General features: G+C 38.9%; 1 protein-coding gene across 2 annotated transcripts in view; it reads left to right on the top strand.

Annotated features, from left to right (window-relative positions):
- The window catches only part of CYFIP2 (cytoplasmic FMR1 interacting protein 2), a gene marked incomplete at its 3' end in the record, with an annotated part of 61,447 nt that overhangs the window by 28,632 nt on the left and 11,193 nt on the right, over nt 1–21,622 (top strand). The window contains exons 11-26 of one of the 2 annotated variants that reach the window (XM_083353548.1): nt 941–1,058; nt 3,155–3,274; nt 3,576–3,701; nt 4,081–4,247; nt 7,018–7,165; nt 8,761–8,914; nt 9,336–9,492; nt 10,187–10,283; nt 10,409–10,485; nt 11,324–11,432; nt 12,095–12,214; nt 14,588–14,787; nt 15,781–15,868; nt 17,762–17,905; nt 19,073–19,163; nt 20,783–20,913. In XM_083353548.1, coding sequence (XP_083209674.1) covers nt 941–1,058; nt 3,155–3,274; nt 3,576–3,701; nt 4,081–4,247; nt 7,018–7,165; nt 8,761–8,914; nt 9,336–9,492; nt 10,187–10,283; nt 10,409–10,485; nt 11,324–11,432; nt 12,095–12,214; nt 14,588–14,787; nt 15,781–15,868; nt 17,762–17,905; nt 19,073–19,163; nt 20,783–20,913 — 2,047 coding nt within the window. Of the gene's footprint in view, nt 1–940; nt 1,059–3,154; nt 3,275–3,575; nt 3,702–4,080; nt 4,248–7,017; nt 7,237–8,747; nt 8,915–9,335; nt 9,493–10,186; nt 10,284–10,408; nt 10,486–11,323; nt 11,433–12,094; nt 12,215–14,587; nt 14,788–15,780; nt 15,869–17,761; nt 17,906–19,072; nt 19,164–20,782; nt 20,914–21,622 lie in introns of both variants that reach the window. The other variant, XM_083353547.1, reaches the window with a different exon arrangement.

The raw sequence follows: 21,622 nt of genomic DNA, 5'->3' as shown, positions 1-21,622 counted from the left end.
CAAGGAGATCTAGTCCCAGAACTGAGATTTTAAAATATCCTACACTTTTCAAATAAGCAGCAAATTTTGAATAGGAAAGTTGGCACTTCAGATCGTCTGTATAAATACTCCTTACTGACATTTACCTAGAAGACAGGTTTCTTTTGTACATTTAAGAATAATTTGTGGTCATGTAAAAGAAGGAATGAATGGCTAAGTTCAAACTTCATAGAAAACCAAGTCAAAGATGTGTCATTATTGATGTCATCTTAAACCGAGAAATGATGAACCTGTAACTAAGACTTTGAAATTCTAATTTGATGATTTTATAAAACACTTGTTCGTTTGTTATTCACTATGATTCTCTGTGTTATCTGCATAGATGAATCATAGCTTAGACCTTGCACTGGGAGCCAGGAAGACAAAACTATTCTAAACTATGTTTTGCTATTATTTTTATGGTTGCCAGATGTATCAAATCATTTTTGTCCCTTATTTATTTCCTAATTCAATTTTTACCTTTTTAATGTCCTGTATTGGCATAAACCTAGAATGTTATAAATATATGTTAAATAGACCCTAGTTTTTGATTCAAGACATGTTTTCCTTATATACTCTTGTTTACAGTATATATAGTTTCTTAAAGACCAGTCCTCAAATTCTGTTGAAGTGCAGAATAATGAGTGAATAATTCTGTTTGTCGGCTATGGATTTGCTACTTTTACCCCAAATGTAAAATAAGTAAAATAGACATAGCACATATAGGAAAAATTATGAAATTAAACAATGCATCTACTGCCAACAACTATAGTTTTCAGTTGTCAGTTACTGGGTGAGGCACCATATCAAAAGACATTGGACCAAATGAGATATTAGTAGACCATTGGAGCAAAGTTATCTTGAGTAATAGCTATAGGTTCAGGAATGAGTGTTAACTTAAAGACATTGGTTTTCTGCCCAGATGGACATGCACTCAGAGCAGCATCAGTCCACAGTATAACATATGTGAACAGATGGTACAGATCCGCGATGATCATATCCGGTTTATTTCTGAACTTGCTCGCTACAGCAACAGTGAGGTAAGCTTCCATGAAGGCATGTGTTGCACAATCCATGTGTGAAAGAATAAATGTTGAGTGCGTTCTATGGACAAATCAGGATTGCTCTATTTCTGTGTTTGATTAATGATGTTGGAATGCAAACAGCTTGCCTCTTGGAGATTCAGGTGTTGAATGTCCAACTCTTGTCTATTCCAACCAACAGCAGCTCTCCAGATATTCAGAGTAGAAAGATTTTCCTCATAATAATAATAATAATAATAATAATAATAATAATAATAATAATAATAATAATAATAATAATAATATAAAGTTGGAAGGGACCTTGGAGGTCATCTAGTCCAACCCCCTGCTCAGGCAGGAAACCCTATACCATTTCAGGCAAATGGCTGTCCATTCTCTTCTTAAAAACCTCCAGTGTTGGAGCATTCACCACCTCTGGAGGCAGGTTGTTCCACTGGTTAATTGTTCTAACTGTCAGGAAGTTTCTCCTTAGTTCTAGGTTGCTTCTCTCCTTGACTAGTTTCCATCCGTTGCTTCTTGTCCTGCTTTCAGGTGCTTTGGAGAATAGCTTGACTCCCTCTTCTTTGTGGTAGCCCCTGAGATATTGGAACACTGCTTGAGATATTGGAACATTCAAAGCTATGAAACTCTCTCTGTTCTTCTATATCACAGATATATTCTGCAGTCCAATTCTTATTTACTATTTTGTATAGAAAAGTACATGATGCAATATCCCAGGGCCATGTGCAGTCCTGGAACACCCTGTGTGCCACCTGCAAATTTTTTCAATGGTTGCCTTTAAATTATAAGTTTTTTAAATTTAGATGGTAGGGAAAAATATTAAAAAGTAATCTTTGTAATTCTGTTTAATTGATTTGTTTTCAACTAAACTTAAATATTGGTTAAACCGAATTAGTCTTTGTTCAGACACCATCTACTTATTTGAATTGTGGATCTACTATACTATTGAAGAATAAATATGAATCTCCTTCTGAAAACAATTAAGAATCCCTAGGTGTTCCTAGGCCTCCCAAATTCCAAATTGTACCATGCTTTTAGTGCTTTCAGATGATGTACTGTTGGGTGCTGTTTCAACCCAGCACCTGTATAGGTTGGATATCTACAGCCTTTCCCATTTCAAAGTTAAAAAACATTCACAATTAATCAGTGGGCAGATGATCGCCTGTACAATAGAGGGCGCTATACTACACAACTATATTACGCATATAAAACTTAAACATATATGAACCCAAAGGAGAAGTTATCCTAGATATATCGAGCCTTGGTGGAGCAGTGGGCTAATGCCTCCTTAAGTAACACCAGCTGCCTGCAATTAGTGCAGGTTCGCATCCCACCAGGCTCAAGGTTGACTCAGCCTTCCATCCTTCCGAGGTAGGTAAAATGAGGACCCAGACTGTTGGGGGCAATAAGCTGACTTTGTAATAATGCCACTTGGGGGGGGGAAAGCCCTAATAAGCAGGCATATACATAGAATGAAGGCTATTGCTAAGCACATTGGTTTGTGCTTAAAATTGTAAGCCGCCCTGAGTCTTCGGAGAAGGGCGGGATAGAAATGGGATTAAAATAAATAAAATAAATAAATAATAAATATTTACTGTTCATCAAAATGTCTGCAAAAGAATTCATTGAAAGTTGCAATAATTAAGAAATTCAGGTGCATTTTTCTGCATTTTTGTCTGTTTGAAGATCTTCCTAGTTTTATCTGAATGTGCAGGAAACTGGATGAATTTAGATAGTTCAGTGTTATCTTTGAGCTATATTGTTTGGGATATGTTGGTGAAGGGCTAGAATATGAAGATGATTGGAGGAATCATTTCACTTTGATGTCAACCATCTGTGTATTTTATCTCAGCAGCATTCCAGCAATTCTGGATTTGTAAGCCACCCAGATTCATTGATTGAGATGGGTGGTTATAGAAATTGAGTAAATAATTGAGTCAAATAATTTCTCAGTTCTTCCCTTCATTGCCTGCCCCGCCAATTAACTCTTGTTGATGAATGTTTGCAATTTCTTGCCCAGTTAATGAAAATAGCAACGTGAAGCAACTACAGAAAAGATTCCTGAGTGAGACAGATGTCTGCTCTTTTTCCAGGTTGTAACGGGCTCAGGACTGGACAGTCAGAAGTCAGATGAAGAATATAGGGAGCTTTTTGACCTGGCTTTACGGGGACTTCAGCTTTTGTCCAAGTGGAGTGCACATGTGATGGAAGTGGTAAGTATTACTATTTTTCCCCGATAGATTTATAGGCTGATTTTTAAGGTAAAGCTGCCTTCAGTGTAAACCAGAGTCTTGAACAAGTTTTAATTTACTTTCCCTCTAAAGCATGCGAAACTGAAGAGCTATTTAAAGATGTGCATGCCTGTTTACAAAACATAACTTAAAGAAAATAGAATCTACATATACTGTAGAAATTATGCTATAGGCCGAATTTAGTTTTTTTTTGGGGGGGGGGGTTTCCCAAGCAATCAGTGTGTTGGATTTTTCCAACTGGATTTTTCTTTTCTCCTTGAAGTATTCTTGGAAGCTGGTCCATCCCACTGATAAGTTCTGTAACAAAGATTGTCCAGGCACTGCCGAAGAGTATGAGAGAGCTACAAGATACAATTATACCAGTGAGGAAAAGTTTGCTTTTGTGGAGGTAGGTGGCTGTATCCCTCATTTTTGCACCAGGGTTCCTTCAATGGGATGACTCAAACAATCTTGTACTGAAATGGAATACTGGAGGATCCAGACATTGCCGTCTTTACATAGAATGAAGGCTACTGCTAAGCTTGTAAGCCGCCCTGAGTCTTCGGAGAAGGGCGGGATATAAATGGAATTAAAATAAAAAATAAAAATAAACTGTCCTGTTTTCTCCACTTGTTCTTGTATTGTTTTTCTTAGCACAGAAAGCCCACTCAAATCCAGGGCTTCCAGGGTAACAGTGGACGAGCGCCTTTGGAATGCAGTCCTGAGATTCCATGCAGATGGGCATGGTGTAGTTAAAAGAGCCACACTGACTATTGTTATTCTACTAGGTTATTGCTATGATCAAGGGCCTGCAAGTGCTCATGGGTCGCATGGAGAGCGTCTTCAACCAAGCTATCAGGAACACGATCTACGCTGCTCTGCAGGACTTTGCTCAGGTGACTCTGCGAGAACCTCTGAGGCAAGCAGTCAGAAAGAAGAAAAACGTCCTCATCAGGTAACTTAATTGGATTCAGTGTCAATTCCTAGAAGCTTTGTAAATACATGGGCTCTATTTATTTATTTTTCTGCATGTGTACACCCAGAATTAAATTACCATACATGTTTCTAAGTGCAGGATTGATTCCATGCATGGCTTACAGAAAATGCCAGGCTGAATCTATAGTATTGCTGATTAAAAGGTTGGGAAGTACTTAGGTTGCAAGTGTAGAAAACTGGAGGAAGAATAAACAGTTCCTGGTTAGGTGGATCAATGGTGTCAAGCAAGGCATTTTCAAATACTTGCTGTCACCAAGAATTTGTATTTAGAAAATCAGCTTTCCAAACAGAATCCATGTATGCTGGACATTTGGCCAGTAATGTCTCTCTCTTTCATAGAGAAGATCTTGATAGAACATGCATTATAGTCCTGTCTCTTATAACCAAGAAGCTCTTGTAGTTGTGCTTTTTAGTTTTCTCGAGCTTCTATTGGCTGTTTGGTGGCAGCAGAGCCTCAGATAGAAAGTCCATACAGAGAATAGTAAGGACAGCCAAGAAGATCATAGGAAGCACGCTCCCTGGTATTCAGGATGCTACTTATAAGTGCTATGTGCTTAGAGTTCAAAGCATTGTGAGAGACCCCACACACCCACTTTACAATCTATTTCTGTAGCTCCCCACTGGGAGGAGGTTTCAAAGTATTTCTAGCAGGACTACCCGATTCTGTAATAGCTTTGTTCCCTATGACATCCATCTGGTAAACTCACAAGATTCATTTTTCTCGCCATTCACATGTATACATAACCCAAATTAGACTGTTGTTTTTCTGTGTCATATAATATATGTGGGTATATGCATAATACTGTATTTATCTTTGTCATATTTATGTAGTGTATATCAGAGGTGGTGACCTCTGAGAGCTGAATGCAATGAAATTTCATTTTAATGTATGGCAATTAGTGTACATTCAAAGTGACAATATGTCATGGTTCCAATAGATGAGACCAACTAAAACAGAACTCTGAGGCTTGAGGTTTCCTTTAAGACATGTCAAACTGCCGGCCCACAGGCTGGACGCATCATCCGGAAGCCACGCCCACCCCATTGCTGACAATGGCAAAACAGTCCCGATATGTCTCGCGACGTCACGTAATGTCGCAAGTTTGACATGTCTGCTTTAAGAACATGTTTATTGGCTACAAAGTATCAGCACTGTCAAAAGTGAAACCAAGACTAAAGTTCCTCCAAAAAGTAACAGTATTACCAAGTTAAACTTCCAACCCCATAACCTATGCCAGGGGTCGGCAACCCGAAAAAGGAAAAGAGCCACTGGGAACCGGTTCCATCACACATAAAAAAAGTGGGAGCCGCATGTGTGCGTCCATGTACGCGCATGCACAAAAAATGTTTCTTGCGCATGCACGGACGCGCGCGGTTGCCTTTTTTTAATGTGTGATGGAACCAGTTCCCGGTTGCGCAACGGCAACGGCCCGTCTGCAAAGCTGCCGAAAGCAGCAGCTTTGCAGACGGGCCACGGCAGCTTTCGCAACAAGCGGGGCCGCTGCCCGTTTGCGCGGAGGTACGGAGACCTGCCGACGTTTGGGGAGGTGTGCGCGCACCTCCCCAAACCTCCCCAAATGTCAGCAGGTCCCCGGATGGCGGCGGCTTGGGAGAGGTGCGCGTGCACTCTCCAAACCGCTGCCATCCCATTTGCACAGCTGCCGTGTTCGTCAATGTTTGACGAACGCGGCAGGTCTCTGGACAGGATGGTGGCGGTTTGGTGAGTGCACGCGCACTCTCCAAACCACCGCCATCCTGTTTGCACAGCTGCCGTGAACGTGGCAGGTCTCCGGACGGGACGGTGGCGGCTTGGAGAGGTGCGTGCGCAACTCCGCCCTTCAGAAAGGTGCGCCCGCACCTCTCGGAACGGGCGGTGCCACTCTCCATTTGGAGAGGTGCGCACACACCACTGCCCGTTCGAAGAGGTGCGTGCACACCGGGCGGCTGGGAGCCACATGCGGCTCCGGAGCCACGGTTTGCCGACCCGTGACCTATGCAATCAACTACGTTTCCCAATAGAATAGTTTGGCAGGCTTTCTAACAGAAGGCTCAGCCCCTCAGTGTAATGAACAGAAATTACCTTGGTTCCCACAGGACAGAGAATTGTTTAAGCTAGCAGAAAAATTCCACCACTCCCCTCCCATTCTGGTGGCAACTGAAAATGAGCCAAATGGCTTCATTCAGGTTCATTGCAGAATTGACACAATAATGTTATTATTCTATTCTATTCTATTCTATTCTATTCTATTCTATTCTATTCTACTCTACTCTACTCTACTCTACTCTACTCTACTCTACTCTACTCTACTCTGTTCTATTCTCATTCAATAAACTAACAGAACATTTTGTTTCTCCTATTCTCCTCACCACCACCGCTTCCAGCAATGCACACAATCTCTTAGTCTGTGTGGGTGTGTATATAATGTGTATGAATGCGTGTCTGTAAATGAAGACAATCTTCATTGATCTGCTGCTTTTATCCTGAATGGATTAGCAACTGAAATTAGCCTTTTCATGTGATGCATGATGTTTAACTCTTTTACATGACAAAGTAGTAGAGCTTTTCTGTATTAATTAGTGCTGATGCTATCAGGTTTGTATGATATCCCTAAAGCTTCATGCAGTACTTACATAGTTATATTTGTACTTCATATTTAAGCTGATTATTTAGACTTGGCTATAAACACAGCAATTCAGCACAATGACAGGTCCACTCTTCACCTTCCCAGTGTTCTTCAGGCAATTAGAAAGACAATCTGTGATTGGGAGGGAGGACGTGAGCCTCCAAACGATCCCTGTCTGAGAGGGGAAAAAGATCCCAAAGGGGGTTTTGATATCAAAGTCCCACGACGAGCTGTTGGACCTTCAAGTACACAGGTATGTTTCTTTATTAAGAAGATGCAGGTTAATTTATCAACCAGATGTTTAGGTTTTTTTTCTATTATACTGTTCATTTCACACTGATAAAGTAAATAAAGACACAGCCTTCCATCCTTCCGAGGTTGGTAAAGTGACCCTGATGTTGGGGGCAATATGCTGACTCTGTAAACTGCTTAGAGAGGGATGTAAAACACTGTGAAGTGGTATATAATATAAATCTAAGTCCTATTGCTATTGCTATGTTGGGATGTTGAGGCTCTAGAAAGAGTGCAGAGAAGAGGAACAAAGATGATTAGGGGACTGGAGTCCAAAACATATAAAGAACAGTTGCTGGAATTGGCTGTTTCTAGTTTAATGAAGAGATGACATGATAGCAATGTTCCAATATCTCAGGGGTTGCCACAAAGGAGAGGGAGTCAAGCTATTCTCCAAAGCAGCTCAAGGCAAGACAAGAAGCAATGGATGGAAACAACTTAGAACTAAGGAGAAATTTCCTGACAGTTAGAACAATTAATCAGTAGAACAACTTGCCTCCAGAAGTTGTGAATGTTCCAACACTGGACGTTTTTAAGAAGAGATTGGATAACCATTTGTCTGAAGTGGTATAGGGTTTCCAGCCTGAGCAGGGAGTTGGAGTAGAAAACCTCCAAAATCCCTTCCAATTCTGTTGCTCTGTTCTATTCTATATGGTGGTCACTTAACATCTGCTGCAAAAAAATATCAAAAAATGTGTTGGTCATATGATCCACCAGCTTTACGACTTTCACTTCTTACAACTGTACCGGGAAGTCTCCATTACAGTTATAACTTAAATATTACCTGTATTCTATTATTTATCCACTTGAACATGTCAGAGGCTTCTTTCTCCTTTGAAACAGATTGTTATGACTGTAATAGTAGTAGCAAACCTTCTGTGCTCCAAAATGAATCTGTTTTTCCACTGAGATCAAGAAGGGAAATCCTGTTGAGATTCCCATCTCCAAGTGAATTCCACCTTCCAGGTTCCTTTGAGTAGGCCTACTCAATACTACATCCTCAGCTGTGGAATAGCTGGTGTGGACTGGCAACCACCTCTCGTCTCAGTTTCCAGTGAATGTGAATAATGTTCTCAAGTTACAAGCACAATTGGAACTGGAATTTCAGTCCTAAATCGTGACAGTTGTAAGTCAAGGTACCCATGTGACTAGACCTGATTTTACAACCATTTTTATGAGGGGTCATTAAATGAATCACATGGTTGTAAGGGCTAACCCTTTCTCCCGAATGTATGGTTTTTGCCAGAAACCAATGTGAAACATCAGAAACTGGCAAAAAAAGTAGCAGATCATGGTCACATGACTGCAGGATGCTGCAACCAGTCATAAATGGAAACTAGCTGCCAAGCACCCGAAAGTGGTCATGTGACCAACAGAGAAGCAGAGTGACATTTTATGACAGCACATTCCCAAGGCCCTTATAACCATTGTAACTCCAAATCGTTGTTGAACAACTGGTATTAAGTTGAAGATTACCTGCACTGTTATTTGTACATGATGATTATTATTACTTACAAAGGGATTACTGTAATAATAACCAGCAGCATGTCTTTTCAGCTTTATATGGTGAGGACCATGCTAGAATCCCTGATTGCAGACAAGAGTGGTTCAAAAAAGACTCTTAGAAGCAGCCTGGATGGACCTATAGTTCTGGCCATTGAAGAATTCCATAAACAGTCTTTCTTCTTTACACATCTTCTCAATATAAGTGGTAAGTAGAAACATCAAGCCTGAAATAAATAACCTAGACAGTATTAGCTTGTCAATAATAGCCAGCTCTGGAGCAATGAATCTTCAGTTCATTGTGATTTATATTAAAGAATTATTAGAACAGGGTGTGAACTTGAAATAAATTGTTAGTCAAATTGTTTAGTTTTTTAAAATAAATCATGATCTTATTTTTGTAAGAAAACAGTCTAATTTTATATATTCATATATTCAATTTTATCAGTTCAAATATGCTGTTACATTATCTCCATATACTATTTGTAACATGGAGTTGTTGTATTCACACACTCTGCAATGTATTTTTTAATGCTGTATGCATTAAACCTGTCTTGCAGTTTATTTTGGGGAATATTATATGTTTTCACTTAACACTTGTACATTGGGAAAATGTTTTACGTTTTCAGAAGCCCTCCAACAGTGCTGTGATTTATCCCAACTTTGGTTCCGAGAATTTTTTCTGGAGTTGACCATGGGTCGCCGAATTCAGTTCCCTATTGAGATGTCAATGCCATGGATTCTAACTGATCACATACTGGATACCAAAGAACCCTCCATGATGGAGTAAGAACTCCAGGATGATATATGCAATGTATCTGTGGGTGTCTTTGTGATGATACTTGAAATAATTTGATTTAATTCAAATTCAGCTTTCTGCCTCGTGACAGGGAGCAGTAATCAGTCTCCCTGATCAGATTCTGTTGCAACTGCCAATCTCTTTTGAAGGATAATTTACTTTTATTTATTGCATGTGGTCTAGTGGTACCCTCACCAAGAGGAGTGAAGGGGCTGAAGTGTTCTTAAATAACAAGTTGTTTCATATAGCATAAAGGAATTATGAAGTGACTTGTATAAAGCGATTTTTAAGGATGTAAGGAAAAATTGATGATAGGAAATAATTTATGAGCAGTCTAGTAGATGGGCACTTGGCTAATAGATGCTAATAGAAATGTTGCAAATGAATGAATTCATAGGCAGTTGCAATTGACTGGATTCCATTGTAGCAGGCTTACGAAATACCATTTTATGCATGAAGAAATTTTTTTATAGAGCCAGAGGGATTGTAAGCAAATATTGATTCTTTATGGACATAATTAAGAAAGCTTGCTTTAATATTGTATCAAATTTTATGCATGCTAACCCAAATCCACTGGTGTTTAAATTAAATTGCATTTTAGAATTTCTACAAGAGTTGAGACAAATGTTTGCCCAAAGATGTCTGTGATGACACATAATGAGCCTATTTCATTCTTTGCAGGTATGTGCTCTATCCACTGGACCTCTACAACGACAGCGCATATTACGCTCTGACCAAGTTTAAAAAGCAGTTTCTCTATGATGAAATTGAAGCAGAAGTGAGTTCTCTCCACATTGTTTTCGTTAATTATTAATATCAAACATTTGATTTATTTTACTTATGCATCACTTCAACTTTTATGCCTATTATTCTAAAACCCATTTCTGGTTCTTTTTCTATCAGGTGAACTTGTGTTTTGATCAATTTGTGTATAAACTGGCAGATCAAATCTTTGCTTACTATAAGGCAATGGCTGGCAGGTACGAAGCCTCTGTTGGTTTGGGGAGTGTTGCATCAGCTACTCATGTTCTTCTGTATGCATAAACTAGTTCCTGAGCTGAAGGATATATGGTTGTGTGATGACATTACAAGAAGCAGACATAGCTGGAAACTGATGGGACAAGATTGTTTATACTCAGACATGATAGCAGTAATCCATGGCAAACCTTTGCATAGTATTGCTTCTTACTGAATGATCAATGCTTCTTCAGCAATTAAAAATCAACTGGTTGAATAATACCACTAAAATCTGTTTTACATCAGGGAAACCAATCTCCTTTACTATCAGAATGTTAGCTGCTTCTAGACTATTTCATCTTTCCATGGATGATTCCCATAATTAATTTGGCAATTCACATTGTCCTGATGAATTATTGGTTTTGATTTCTGCTAATGAGCCAATACTTTTCCAGTGCAGCTTAACAAGTAATCTTAGATTTTGGAAGGATTCTTTCCACGACCAAAAAAATCAAGTTTTCAGATTTATATTATGATGATGACAATAGCAATAATATTCCTGACTAACCATCTTTTCATACTAACACTGAATGATCCATATGTAGGAAATAATAAGACATAGGTTCTTGTAACCCTACTCAGAAAAGCATTTAAAATTTGTGGAGAGAAAGCAAGAATTGCTTCCATGTCAGTTTCTACCTTCAGCCTTCTTCTGTCTTATTTGTTTCTTCATTATCCCTTAATGCAAGCACTAGATCTTATTACATAGCTGTTCTTTGCACTGACATCTTGAGAATAAGTGAATTGCAGTCGTGAAGAGGCAATCAAGGAAAGATTCTTATGAGTATTTTCCATTTCCAGCGTTTTACTGGATAAGCGTTTCCGGGCTGAATGTAAAAATTATGGAGTGATTATCCCTTACCCACCATCCAATCGCTATGAAACATTGCTCAAACAAAGACATGTCCAGGTACAATTTCCTTTTAGCAAATTCTTTGGGGTTTTTTTTATGGACTGCTCCTTAGGGCAAATTCACACATTAATTTCCCATGGGAAAGTCTGGGGGAATTAGTATGCATGGCATACACTTCCAGGGCTTAGAATACTTGTCTGCAAGTGTTTATGTTTTCCAGTGTCACATTTCAGATAACCATACTAGCAAAAGGTACGTGTGTAATGGCTTTACCCATGAATCTCTGTATGGCAGAAGGCATTCTACATAAGAGATATTTTTGGAAAATATAAAAAGTGCTCTCAATGTAAGGAAGGAAATAGATAATGGCTAACTCCATTGGCAGCTTATGTTATAAAAAGTAATGTAGCCCAGGTGAGAAGAAATCTGGGGAAAAATCTTTCAAGGTATTCAAAGAGACATTGCCATAATTAACTCACTATAAATAAAAGGGAGGAATTCCTCCGATATTTCAAGATTTTTGTTGCCCCAGGTGAACATTAAAGATGCCTTATTGGAAGATGATAGTTTGTGTCCCATTGGTCTTGTTCAGCATCCTGGGGTTTGTCACCTCGTGCCAGTCTGAAACCTTAAGCACTCTACTGTTCCGGCTCTGTACTTGATTTTGTCTCTATTTTTAATCACCAAATTTCTTGGCTTTACGCTTGTGCCTTTTGCAGCTGCTAGGGAGGTCAATTGACTTGAACAGACTTATCACCCAGCGTATCTCAGCTGCGATGTACAAATCATTAGATCAGGCTATCAGCCGCTTTGAAAGTGAAGATCTGACATCCATAGTGGTAAGTATTGCTCCAAAACAAGGGGGGGGAATCAAAAGAAATACAGGATTGCACAGTATTGCATGTCTAGTACAATTGTATCCATCAATACATTCAGTTTATTTCCATCAACGTCTGTTAAAGTGTGTTATTATCAGTGTAATAATAAAATAAAAAAATACATCTGCAGTATGTATGTTTTTACAGTGAGTCCTAATTTGCTCACAAGTATGTTGAGGTGATGTCAAACCTGTATATAACTTTTGGCAATTGTCTGCATTTAATGATTTTATCTATAGCCAAGGAAGAATTATCAGTATTTCTTTCTAATGTTGAGATGTGTTTGAATATTAGTAGCCCGGGTTGGTAGTTGAGCTGTTGGTTTGATCTCCAAGCTTGGCGATTTGGCTACAAACGTTTCATCTCCATTCGGGGGGACATCTTCAGTGTGCTTTTAATTGTTCTCCTCTGTCAGAGCACTGGCCTTTAAATACCTTTTTGTGTGATGTAAATTGGTGTGGGTGTTATTTGTCCGGATGGTTCTGAGTCATGGTCTGGTTTCAGGCTTTTGGTATATGATTCCTCATATACCGTCATATACCAAATCCAGTGCAGCAACTGTGAAAAGAACTTGTTGTGATTCAGCCTCAGCCTGTGGTATCAGCAGCTGAGTCTGATGATTCTGAAGAGGAGGAGGAGGAGGAGGAGGGGTTTGGAGAGCCTTTGGTATCAGAGGTAGGCTCTGATGCACTGCAGGACTCTCAGCCTGGCCCCTCCCATCATGTTCCTCCTCAGACTCAGCCGGGTGAGCACGAGGTATTGGATATAGACGATTCACAGCTGGATGCAGCAGAGCAGAACAGAGGAAGGCAATGAGGCAACTTGGGAGAAGGCAGTGATCTTCTCTAGCAGTGATCTTCTCTAGCAGAAGATCTTCAAACGGTTGCCTTCAGCAACCAGCACCACACCTTCCCCTTTTATCAGCCTTGGGACTGCTGATAAAATGGGAAGGTGTGGTGCTGGTTGCTGAAGGCAACCGTTTGAAGATCTTCTGCTAGAGTCCTGGTCTGTTATTCCTGTTTAACTCTTGTTTGAATTTTTGGTTTAACTCTTGTTTGAACTCTTTGCAAATAAATTTGGTTGGGTTTTTTCCAGCCTGTTGACTATAAAAAGGGGTTGTCCCTGACATTCAAACAGGGCCGGTCGTAGGCTGGAACAGAACAGAACTATGTGGGCCAGACAGGAAGAAAACTATCTACCAGACTGCACGAACACTCCCTGGCTATCAAAGGACATGATCCACTATCACTCATGTCCGTCCACGAAGACTCAGAAGTACACAAGTTTCATCTAACTGGGATCACAGTTGTAACTCAAGAAGAGAAAGAGAATTCCTCAAAGCCTGGTTCTCCACCAATAAGTCAATAAACAGACACATTGACATCAACCCAATCTACCAACCACTGAAAATGAAAGAACTACTTCAACCACAATCCCGAAGGCAGTATTTAAAACAAACAAGCAGGCACCCCACCACACAGCAAAAATCATAGCCCCCCCCTCAAGAAACCAGACCACGTCTCGACAACAGCCAGCCAACCAAACAAGCCAAAACCAGACCATGATTCAGAAGCAACCAAATGAACAAACTATTTGCATCACACAGACAGAACTTAAACACCAAGGACTATGGCCCAGCAACAACAACCAGCCAATCAAACAGCTTGAAACCAGACCATGATTTGCCAAGCTCAGAGATCAAACCAACCGCCTGTTTCTAATTCTCAAGATTTTTCATACTTCTTAAATATATGTAAGATTCAAGTTCCCTCTGAAATTGGCAGGATGTTATAAACAACTTGGGTTGGGAAGAAGCAAAAATTGGACTTGATTCTGATTCACAAATGCACTTTATACAAGAGTACTTGACTTACAACAATTCATTTAGTGACTGTTTGAAGTTACAATAGCACTGAAAAAAGTGACCTATGACTACTTTTCACATTTACAACTGTTATAGCATCTCCATGCTCATGTGATCATAATTCAGAAACTTGACAACTGATATTTATGATGGTTGCAGTGTCCTGGGGTCAAGCGATCACCTTTTGCAACTTCCTGACAAGCAAAGTCAGTGAAGTCACTTAACAACTGTGTACTCACTTAACAGTTGCAATGATTCACAGCTCTGGCAAGAAAGGTTGTAAAATAGGGCAAAATTCATTTAACAACTGTCTCACTTAGCAATAGAAATGTTGGTCGTAAGTCAGAAACTACCTGTATATAGAATGCATTTGTTAATATTTGATTTAATCTAATAATATGGGGTAAATAAACATTGTATATAAGGGATTTCAGTTTTTATCCTAATAAAGCAGTTTTTTTTCAATGCAGGAACTTGAATGGCTTTTGGAGATCAATCGTTTGACACACAGACTCTTGTGCAACCACATGACTCTGGACAGTTTTGATGCCATGTTCCGCGAGGCCAATCATAATGTGTCAGCTCCTTATGGGCGCATCACGCTGCATGTCTTCTGGGAGCTAAACTTTGATTTTCTACCTAATTACTGCTACAATGGGTCTACTAACAGGTACAAATGAAATGCCAAAATAATATGTTTTGGTCCCCTCACTGAAGACTAGAGATAAATCACTAAGCTGCTAGGGTCCCAAAGGTGCTTTTCATGAGGCAACTGGACTTCTTTGTTTTTCTTTGAAGATGTTTTGCTTCTCATCCAAGAAGCTTCGTCAGCTCTGACTGGATGGTGGGGAATGGAAGGATTTATACTTCTTGCAGACAGCTGGTCATTTGCATTCTTTTAGAGAATCACTGAGGCCACTTGGAGGTTTATCTGTGTCCTCAGATCATTTAAGTAGTGCAAATGGGTGTGAAGCCTTCTTGGAATTGTTGAAAGGAGTGTGTTGTAGACTGGAAAACACTACAACACAGTCCTTTCAGCAGTTGACCTTGAGGACACAGGTAAACCTCCAAATGGCTTCAACGACTCTCTAAAAGAATGCAAATGACCAGCTGTCTGCAAGGAGTATAAATCCTTCCATAACTATGACCTTTGATGACTGAGAATCTCCATAGACATTAAGCTGCTAGGGATAAATAACTGCAATAGTTTTGTATCTCTATGTTTACTGCTCTTCCCAAAAGCTAGAATACATTTCTTAACAAGAAGACTTAATTTTACAGTACAACTAATTGCCCAGAGAGACAGTGGTTTTCACTAGATGTCTTCAAGTAGAAGCTGCACAATAATTAGTCTAGGATAATTTAATTTTAATTATTGCACTGAGTAGGTGTTTGAATTCTGTAGCCTAAATGACTTCTTTCTATTCCATAGTCCAAACCAGGTTGCATTATATGATGAATTCCATGTAACTGACTAGTACGGATGCAAAAGTGTTACATGTCTTAATGGAAGATACATCTAAAATAAGTTGTGTTAAATTAGGAAGCAATGTTTAATTGAAACATAGATACTTTGTGTTATTAGTGGCTTGGGATGACTAATACAGCCTCCTCCTCCTCCAGTTTCACACACACTTTTTTTGTCTGTTTTTACAAATATTAGGTTTGTGCGGACAGCAATTCCATTCACTCAAGAACCCCAGAGAGATAAACCTGCCAATGTTCAGCCATATTATCTTTATGGCTCAAAGGTGAGTCAAAAAACATGTTTGCTATTTCTAGATCCCCTTACAGCTGATAGGGGAATTTGAAAATTTTATAGAATACTTGGCAAGAATAATCAATAGTAGGCAATCCTAATTTTTGACCACTTCAGAATAAAGGAGTTTAAGTTTTCCATGTTGCACCATCTGAAACAGTGCAGCATTGGGTATAAAATAATAACTGTGAACAAGGAAGCTAGTGTATGTCTGTAACTCATTATTTATGTATCAGAGCATTTTTGGAGTTTTAAGAGGGCTGATGTCCCCCCCCCAGTATATTTCACTGTTATCAGTGGTTCACACAGTACTTAAGCCCAAGATGTTATATACAGTTAGTCCTCAACTTACAACCATCCATTTAGTGACCTTTCAAAGTTACAGCATCACTGAAAAAATGACTTATGACCAGTTTTCATACCTACGATTATTGCAGCATCCCCATGGTCACATGGCCAAAATTTGGATGCTTGGCATCTGGCACGCATGAATAATGAGAGTTGCTGTCTGCCGGTGGTCCTGCAATTATCTTTTGTGACCTCTGACAAGCAAAGTTAATGGGAAAGCCAGATTCACATAACAGCACTGTTACTAACTGCAGTAATTCACTTAAGTGTTACTAACTGCAGTAATTCACTTAACAGCTTTGGCAAGAAAAGGCCATAGTGGAGCAAAACTCACTTAAACTCACATGGCTTAGCAATAAAATTTTTGGACTCCATTTCAGTTGTAAGCAAACATTACAAGACATTGTGCATCAAAACTTTCATGCTGTTTTTAGGAGCAGCTCCCACTGTTGGAGACAGAAGCAACTTTCTAAAATGGACTAAACGTTTCTTTTGGCATCAGAAAATAGTACAGCATCTCCAACATGAAGTTGTCCAACATGTATCCTAATTTACAGTCTAAATGTTGGAGATGTGGTAGTTTAGAAGCTACCTATTTTCACATGTGGTGGACTTGTAGAAATATAAAAGCTTTTTGGATCAAAATTTGGTGGAACATTCAAAAGATTTTTAAGAGAAAGATAAAGTTTTCTCCGCAATTGTTTTTATTGGGTATTGTGGTAGATTGTGATGTTAAAGAAACTAACTTGATGTTGAACATGATAACAGCAGCACGGTTACTGGTGGGACAATATTGGAAGAAGGATAGTTTGCCCACTATAGAAGAATGGGTGTTTAAAGTTTCGAATCTTGCAGAAATGTCTAAGATTTCTGCTTATTTGAAAGATCATTCACAGGAAAGATATATTTCAGTTTGGAGGAGATGGATAAATTATATTCAGAACAAATATGGGACTAAAAAGTTCCATTTAACTTATGAGTAGATTTTAGTGGGATATTGTTATTGGTACTTTGTTTGTAGTTATGTTAAAGGAGAGTTAAAGCACATTATGAATTTCGTTAATTGTATATTATGCATAATTTTTATTTAGAATATGATTATTGTAACTATAATCCTGTATTTAGCTCTGGGAAGTGGGGGGGAAGTGGGGGGGTTTGGGGTGGGAGGGATTTGGGGATATATTGTAAAATTTTGTTTTTGTAAAACTCTTTAATAATAAAAAAAAAAGAAAATAGTACAGCAGTATCAACCAAGCTCAGACTGCAGGGCTAATATTACAGCTTCAATCCTGTATAGCTAAATTCCCTTTCCATGTCTTTAGATTATCTTTAAATAAAGCTTATGAATTAATGCATTATTGTTTAGTAGCTGTTTGAAATGCCATTACTAAGAGAAAAAGAATCTGAGCCGAATTGTTTGGATGTGAAGAGGTGGGGGAAAAGAATAAAATATTGGTCATTGCCTGGTGGCTATCAACATATAACAACAATATGTTAGTTGTCTTATTAAATAAATTTTTGCTTCTCTTATTCTCAGCCGCTCAACATTGCATACAGCCACATTTATAGCTCTTACCGAAACTTTGTGGGACCCCCCCACTTCAAGACAATCTGCCGACTCCTTGGATACCAAGGGATTGCTGTTGTGATGGAAGAATTGTTGAAGATTGTCAAAAGCCTGGTAATGGGGATAAATAAACCCACTGTTTTCATCTTCCTTCTCCTTCTCTTCCTCCTCCTAAAGTTCCTTGTGGTTCCCCAAAATCTGCTCCAGAAATTTGACTGGTGTTCTGGCAGAGATCTGAGGGGAACTGCAAGTGGATCTGGGGAAGAGAAAATGAAAACTCATGTTGTGTGAATAGAAGTTGATTCATGTGTCATTGAATATAGCCTCAAGATTTTAAGGCCCAAGGTTGCAAACTTCTGCTATAATTCTGTAATTATTCTGAGAGATCCCATGATATGGTAAACCTGTGTTCAAAAACCTATATATCAAATTTATCAGGTCAGCACACATAATTTCCCCATCATTAAGATATAGCGGTTTCTTCGTAGCAAAAGGAAAAAAAGAAAAAATACTTTTTGCACTGAAATATAACAATATAAAAAATCTGCTTGGGTTTTTTTAAATAGGGTTAGCGTCAGTGTAAACTTTTAAAATTGTTTTCTTATTTTTCTCATTCTTATTTTTCGTATTCTATTTTTCTTACTCTTACTATTTTTATTTCCGTAAACAGAATGCATCAGTCCCACCCACTCCTCTCCTAGCAGGCATTCATTTTTTAAAAAATAGATTTTGGGTTGCAAACATTTGCGATAGGGATAGGATTCATTTTCAAAGAAAAATATTTTTAAACAGCTATTTGGATATATTTAATATATTGTAGCCCACTTAAAAGCGATCTTTGTTTTTGGTCTTAATATAAATACTCTGAAACAGTTCACAACAAGAATATAGTACTTGTTTGGATCCCAGCTCAAAAACACAATGAGTAGCTTCCAGAGACCCAGAAAACTGCACGTCCAGTTGCCAATTTCGATTATCTGTTTTTATTTGGCAAATGTTTCCCTTTGGGTTTTGGAACTTCTGAAGCCTCAGCTTCTTCCTACAAACTTTTGAACTTAGAAGAAGTATCTGGCATAGCTACATCTGTTTATTTCTGTTTAATAAGCCATTATATTTGAGGCTTCCTTCTTCTTTGAACTGGATCAAGATTACTGGCAACTCCATAAATTAGCTGAAGAGAGCCAAGATTTGCAGCTGCAGGCCACTTTATAACACTGAAGCTGCTTTGAAGGTTGAGTCTACTTCTCAGAGCTGACATTCATCTCCAATTGCTTCTGATAGTTGCAAGGAACCATCCTTCAGTATGTGAAGACCTTGATAGAGGTGATGCCGAAGATTTGCCGCCTGCCAAGGCATGAGTATGGATCTCCAGGTCAGTACTGTGAAATTAGTAAATCTGGAGAAATTTCTTGACAGTGAGAACAATTAATCGGTGGAATGGCTTGCATCCATAAGTTGTGGTGCTTCAACACTGGAGGTTTTTAATAAGTGATTGGGCAACCATTTGTCTGAAATGATATTGAATTTCCTGCTTAAGCAGGGGGTTGGACTAGAAGACCCCCAAAGTCCCTTCCAACTCTGTTATTCTGTTAATTCTTATTTGTTTATCACTTCGGGGTATTCCTGTTCTTTACCTAAAATCATCAGCATAACGTATTTTGAATTATACTTATTTTAAAGGTTTCATTGTACTACCAATTTCATTTTATCTACTGTACATGTCTGCAGCAATTTTCTCTGGTCTCAACTTGTGCTCTAGACATGAAGAAATATATTTTAAAAATCAACATTCCAGGTTTAATTTAGCAACTAACTGAGAATTGTAAAAACAACCTAGTTACTGTGAAAGAATCACTGTAGAAACATAGAGTTGAGCCCAGTGCAAGAATCCAAATTAAGGCATCCCAGATATGCCAACAACTTATCTGGGCTGTTATTTCCACTGACAAACTTCCTATCAGGATTTTTTTTCTAACATTACATCAAATTCAGTTTTTGTGTAAATTAATCTACTATGCTTCCTGCACAATAGAATGAAATTTTTGAACTTCTGAAATATGTCATCCTTTCAAATATTTGAAGAGTGCTGTAATACCATGTTTCCCAGAAAATAAGACTCGGTCTTATGTTTTTTCCCCTCCAAAAGAGACACCAGGTCATATTTTGGGGGGATATCTTTTCCATGGTCTCACCTTGCAGCAGCCTACTTCTTCTGCGGCCGATTGCTGCCGCTTCCATTTCCATTTCAGGAAAAGCCTCTGCAGCCGAGAACCGAACTCCGGATTGACATGTGTGGTGCCCCCCCCACCGTACACATCAACGCGGAGCTCAGTTTTCAGCTGCAGAGGCCTTTCCTGAAGGCCTCTGATGGCAAAATGGAGGCTGGAGGCAATGTGCGTGAGCAGCGGTCTAAAAATTGCCTTTGATTTTTTTGTAGCCACATCACACTGTTTGCAATCAGCTGCTATTACAAGATCTTTTTTGCAAATACTGTTACCAAGCTAAGAATCCCCATCCTGTATTTGTGCATCGGTTTCTTATTGAAGAGTTTTCTACTTGTCTCTGTTAAATTTATTTATTTTACTTACCCACATTGTTTTAATTTGTTTACCCATTAACAAAATCTGAGGCCCGACCTCTTCCCAGTTACATCTGCCCATTGCATTTGATATGCTTCAGAGAGAGCATGATTCAGATCCTTTTGCTAGGAACTTAGGCCAGGTAGGTCCTATGAGGTGGGCCTGGATAAGCCCCCAAGTGGCCTCAACGGCTCTCAGAGAGCTAATGACCACCATTCAGAGTGCTAACAAGCAGGTGACTGCAGAAAATATAAATCCTTTCATTCCCCACCATTCAATTAGAACTGAAGAAGCTTCTTCGATGAGAAATGAAACGTTTTGAAGAAAAAACGAAGAAAGTCCAGTTGCCTTTTGAAAAAGCACCTTTCAGTCAGCTACTTTGTAGTTTTATTTATATCTTGCTTTTCCCCAGGAATCCTGGAGTTTTTCCATCACCAGCTGAAGGACATAATTGAATATGCAGAACTAAAGACTGATGTATTCCAAAGTCTGAGGGAAGTGGGTAATGCCATTCTTTTCTGCCTTCTCATAGAACAGGCCTTGGTGAGTTAAAATGAATTATCTGGGGAAATAATTGGGCTTAAATCATTGTATGTGAAACAAAGGAAGAAACAAATGAATTATCTGTGTTCAATTAGATGTCAGTATAGAACTTCTTAGTTCAGGAACTCCTACATTCCCAGTTCTGCACAGCGGCCTTCATCAACCTGAATGCCATCCAGATATGTGGATGTCAAATCCCAGAATTTATGATAGCAATGGCCATGCTGCTTGGGATATTCAGTGAGCTGAAGCCACATAACCAGAAAGGTCCCAGATTGAAAAGGATGCTGCAGCTTGCTATTACTTGTCACAGTTCTTTTCAGAGGCTTGCTAAAAGCCAGGCAGAATGAAGTACTGAGACACAAAAACACAAAAGCAGAAGTGCTTGTCCATATTAATGCACTCTAAGTGCCTAAAGACAATTCTGATGAGCTGATTTTATTTACTTACTTGCTTTTCCATTTCCTATTGCAAAAAAAAAACACAGTTGCCTTCAGGCTTCATTGCAGATTGTGATCGGCTGCATCTCTAACCAACCACAATAGTATCAAAATAATAACATGTGCACCTTGATAACATGATGTATGTGCTTCATTTTTAAAATGTGCAATGAGCCCTTACCCATCAGTCCCACTTGAGGTGTAGCAGTGATGGTTGTAGTGCATTTTGTTAATTTTGCATAAAATTGCTCCAAAGATCTGTAAAGACA

Source organism: Vipera ursinii (genome assembly GCF_947247035.1).
Source record: "Vipera ursinii genome assembly, chromosome: 2".
NCBI classification, from domain to species: domain Eukaryota; kingdom Metazoa; phylum Chordata; class Lepidosauria; order Squamata; family Viperidae; genus Vipera; species Vipera ursinii.
The sequence above is the reverse complement of the archived record's forward strand: the minus strand, read 5'-3'. Positions and strand labels throughout refer to the sequence as shown.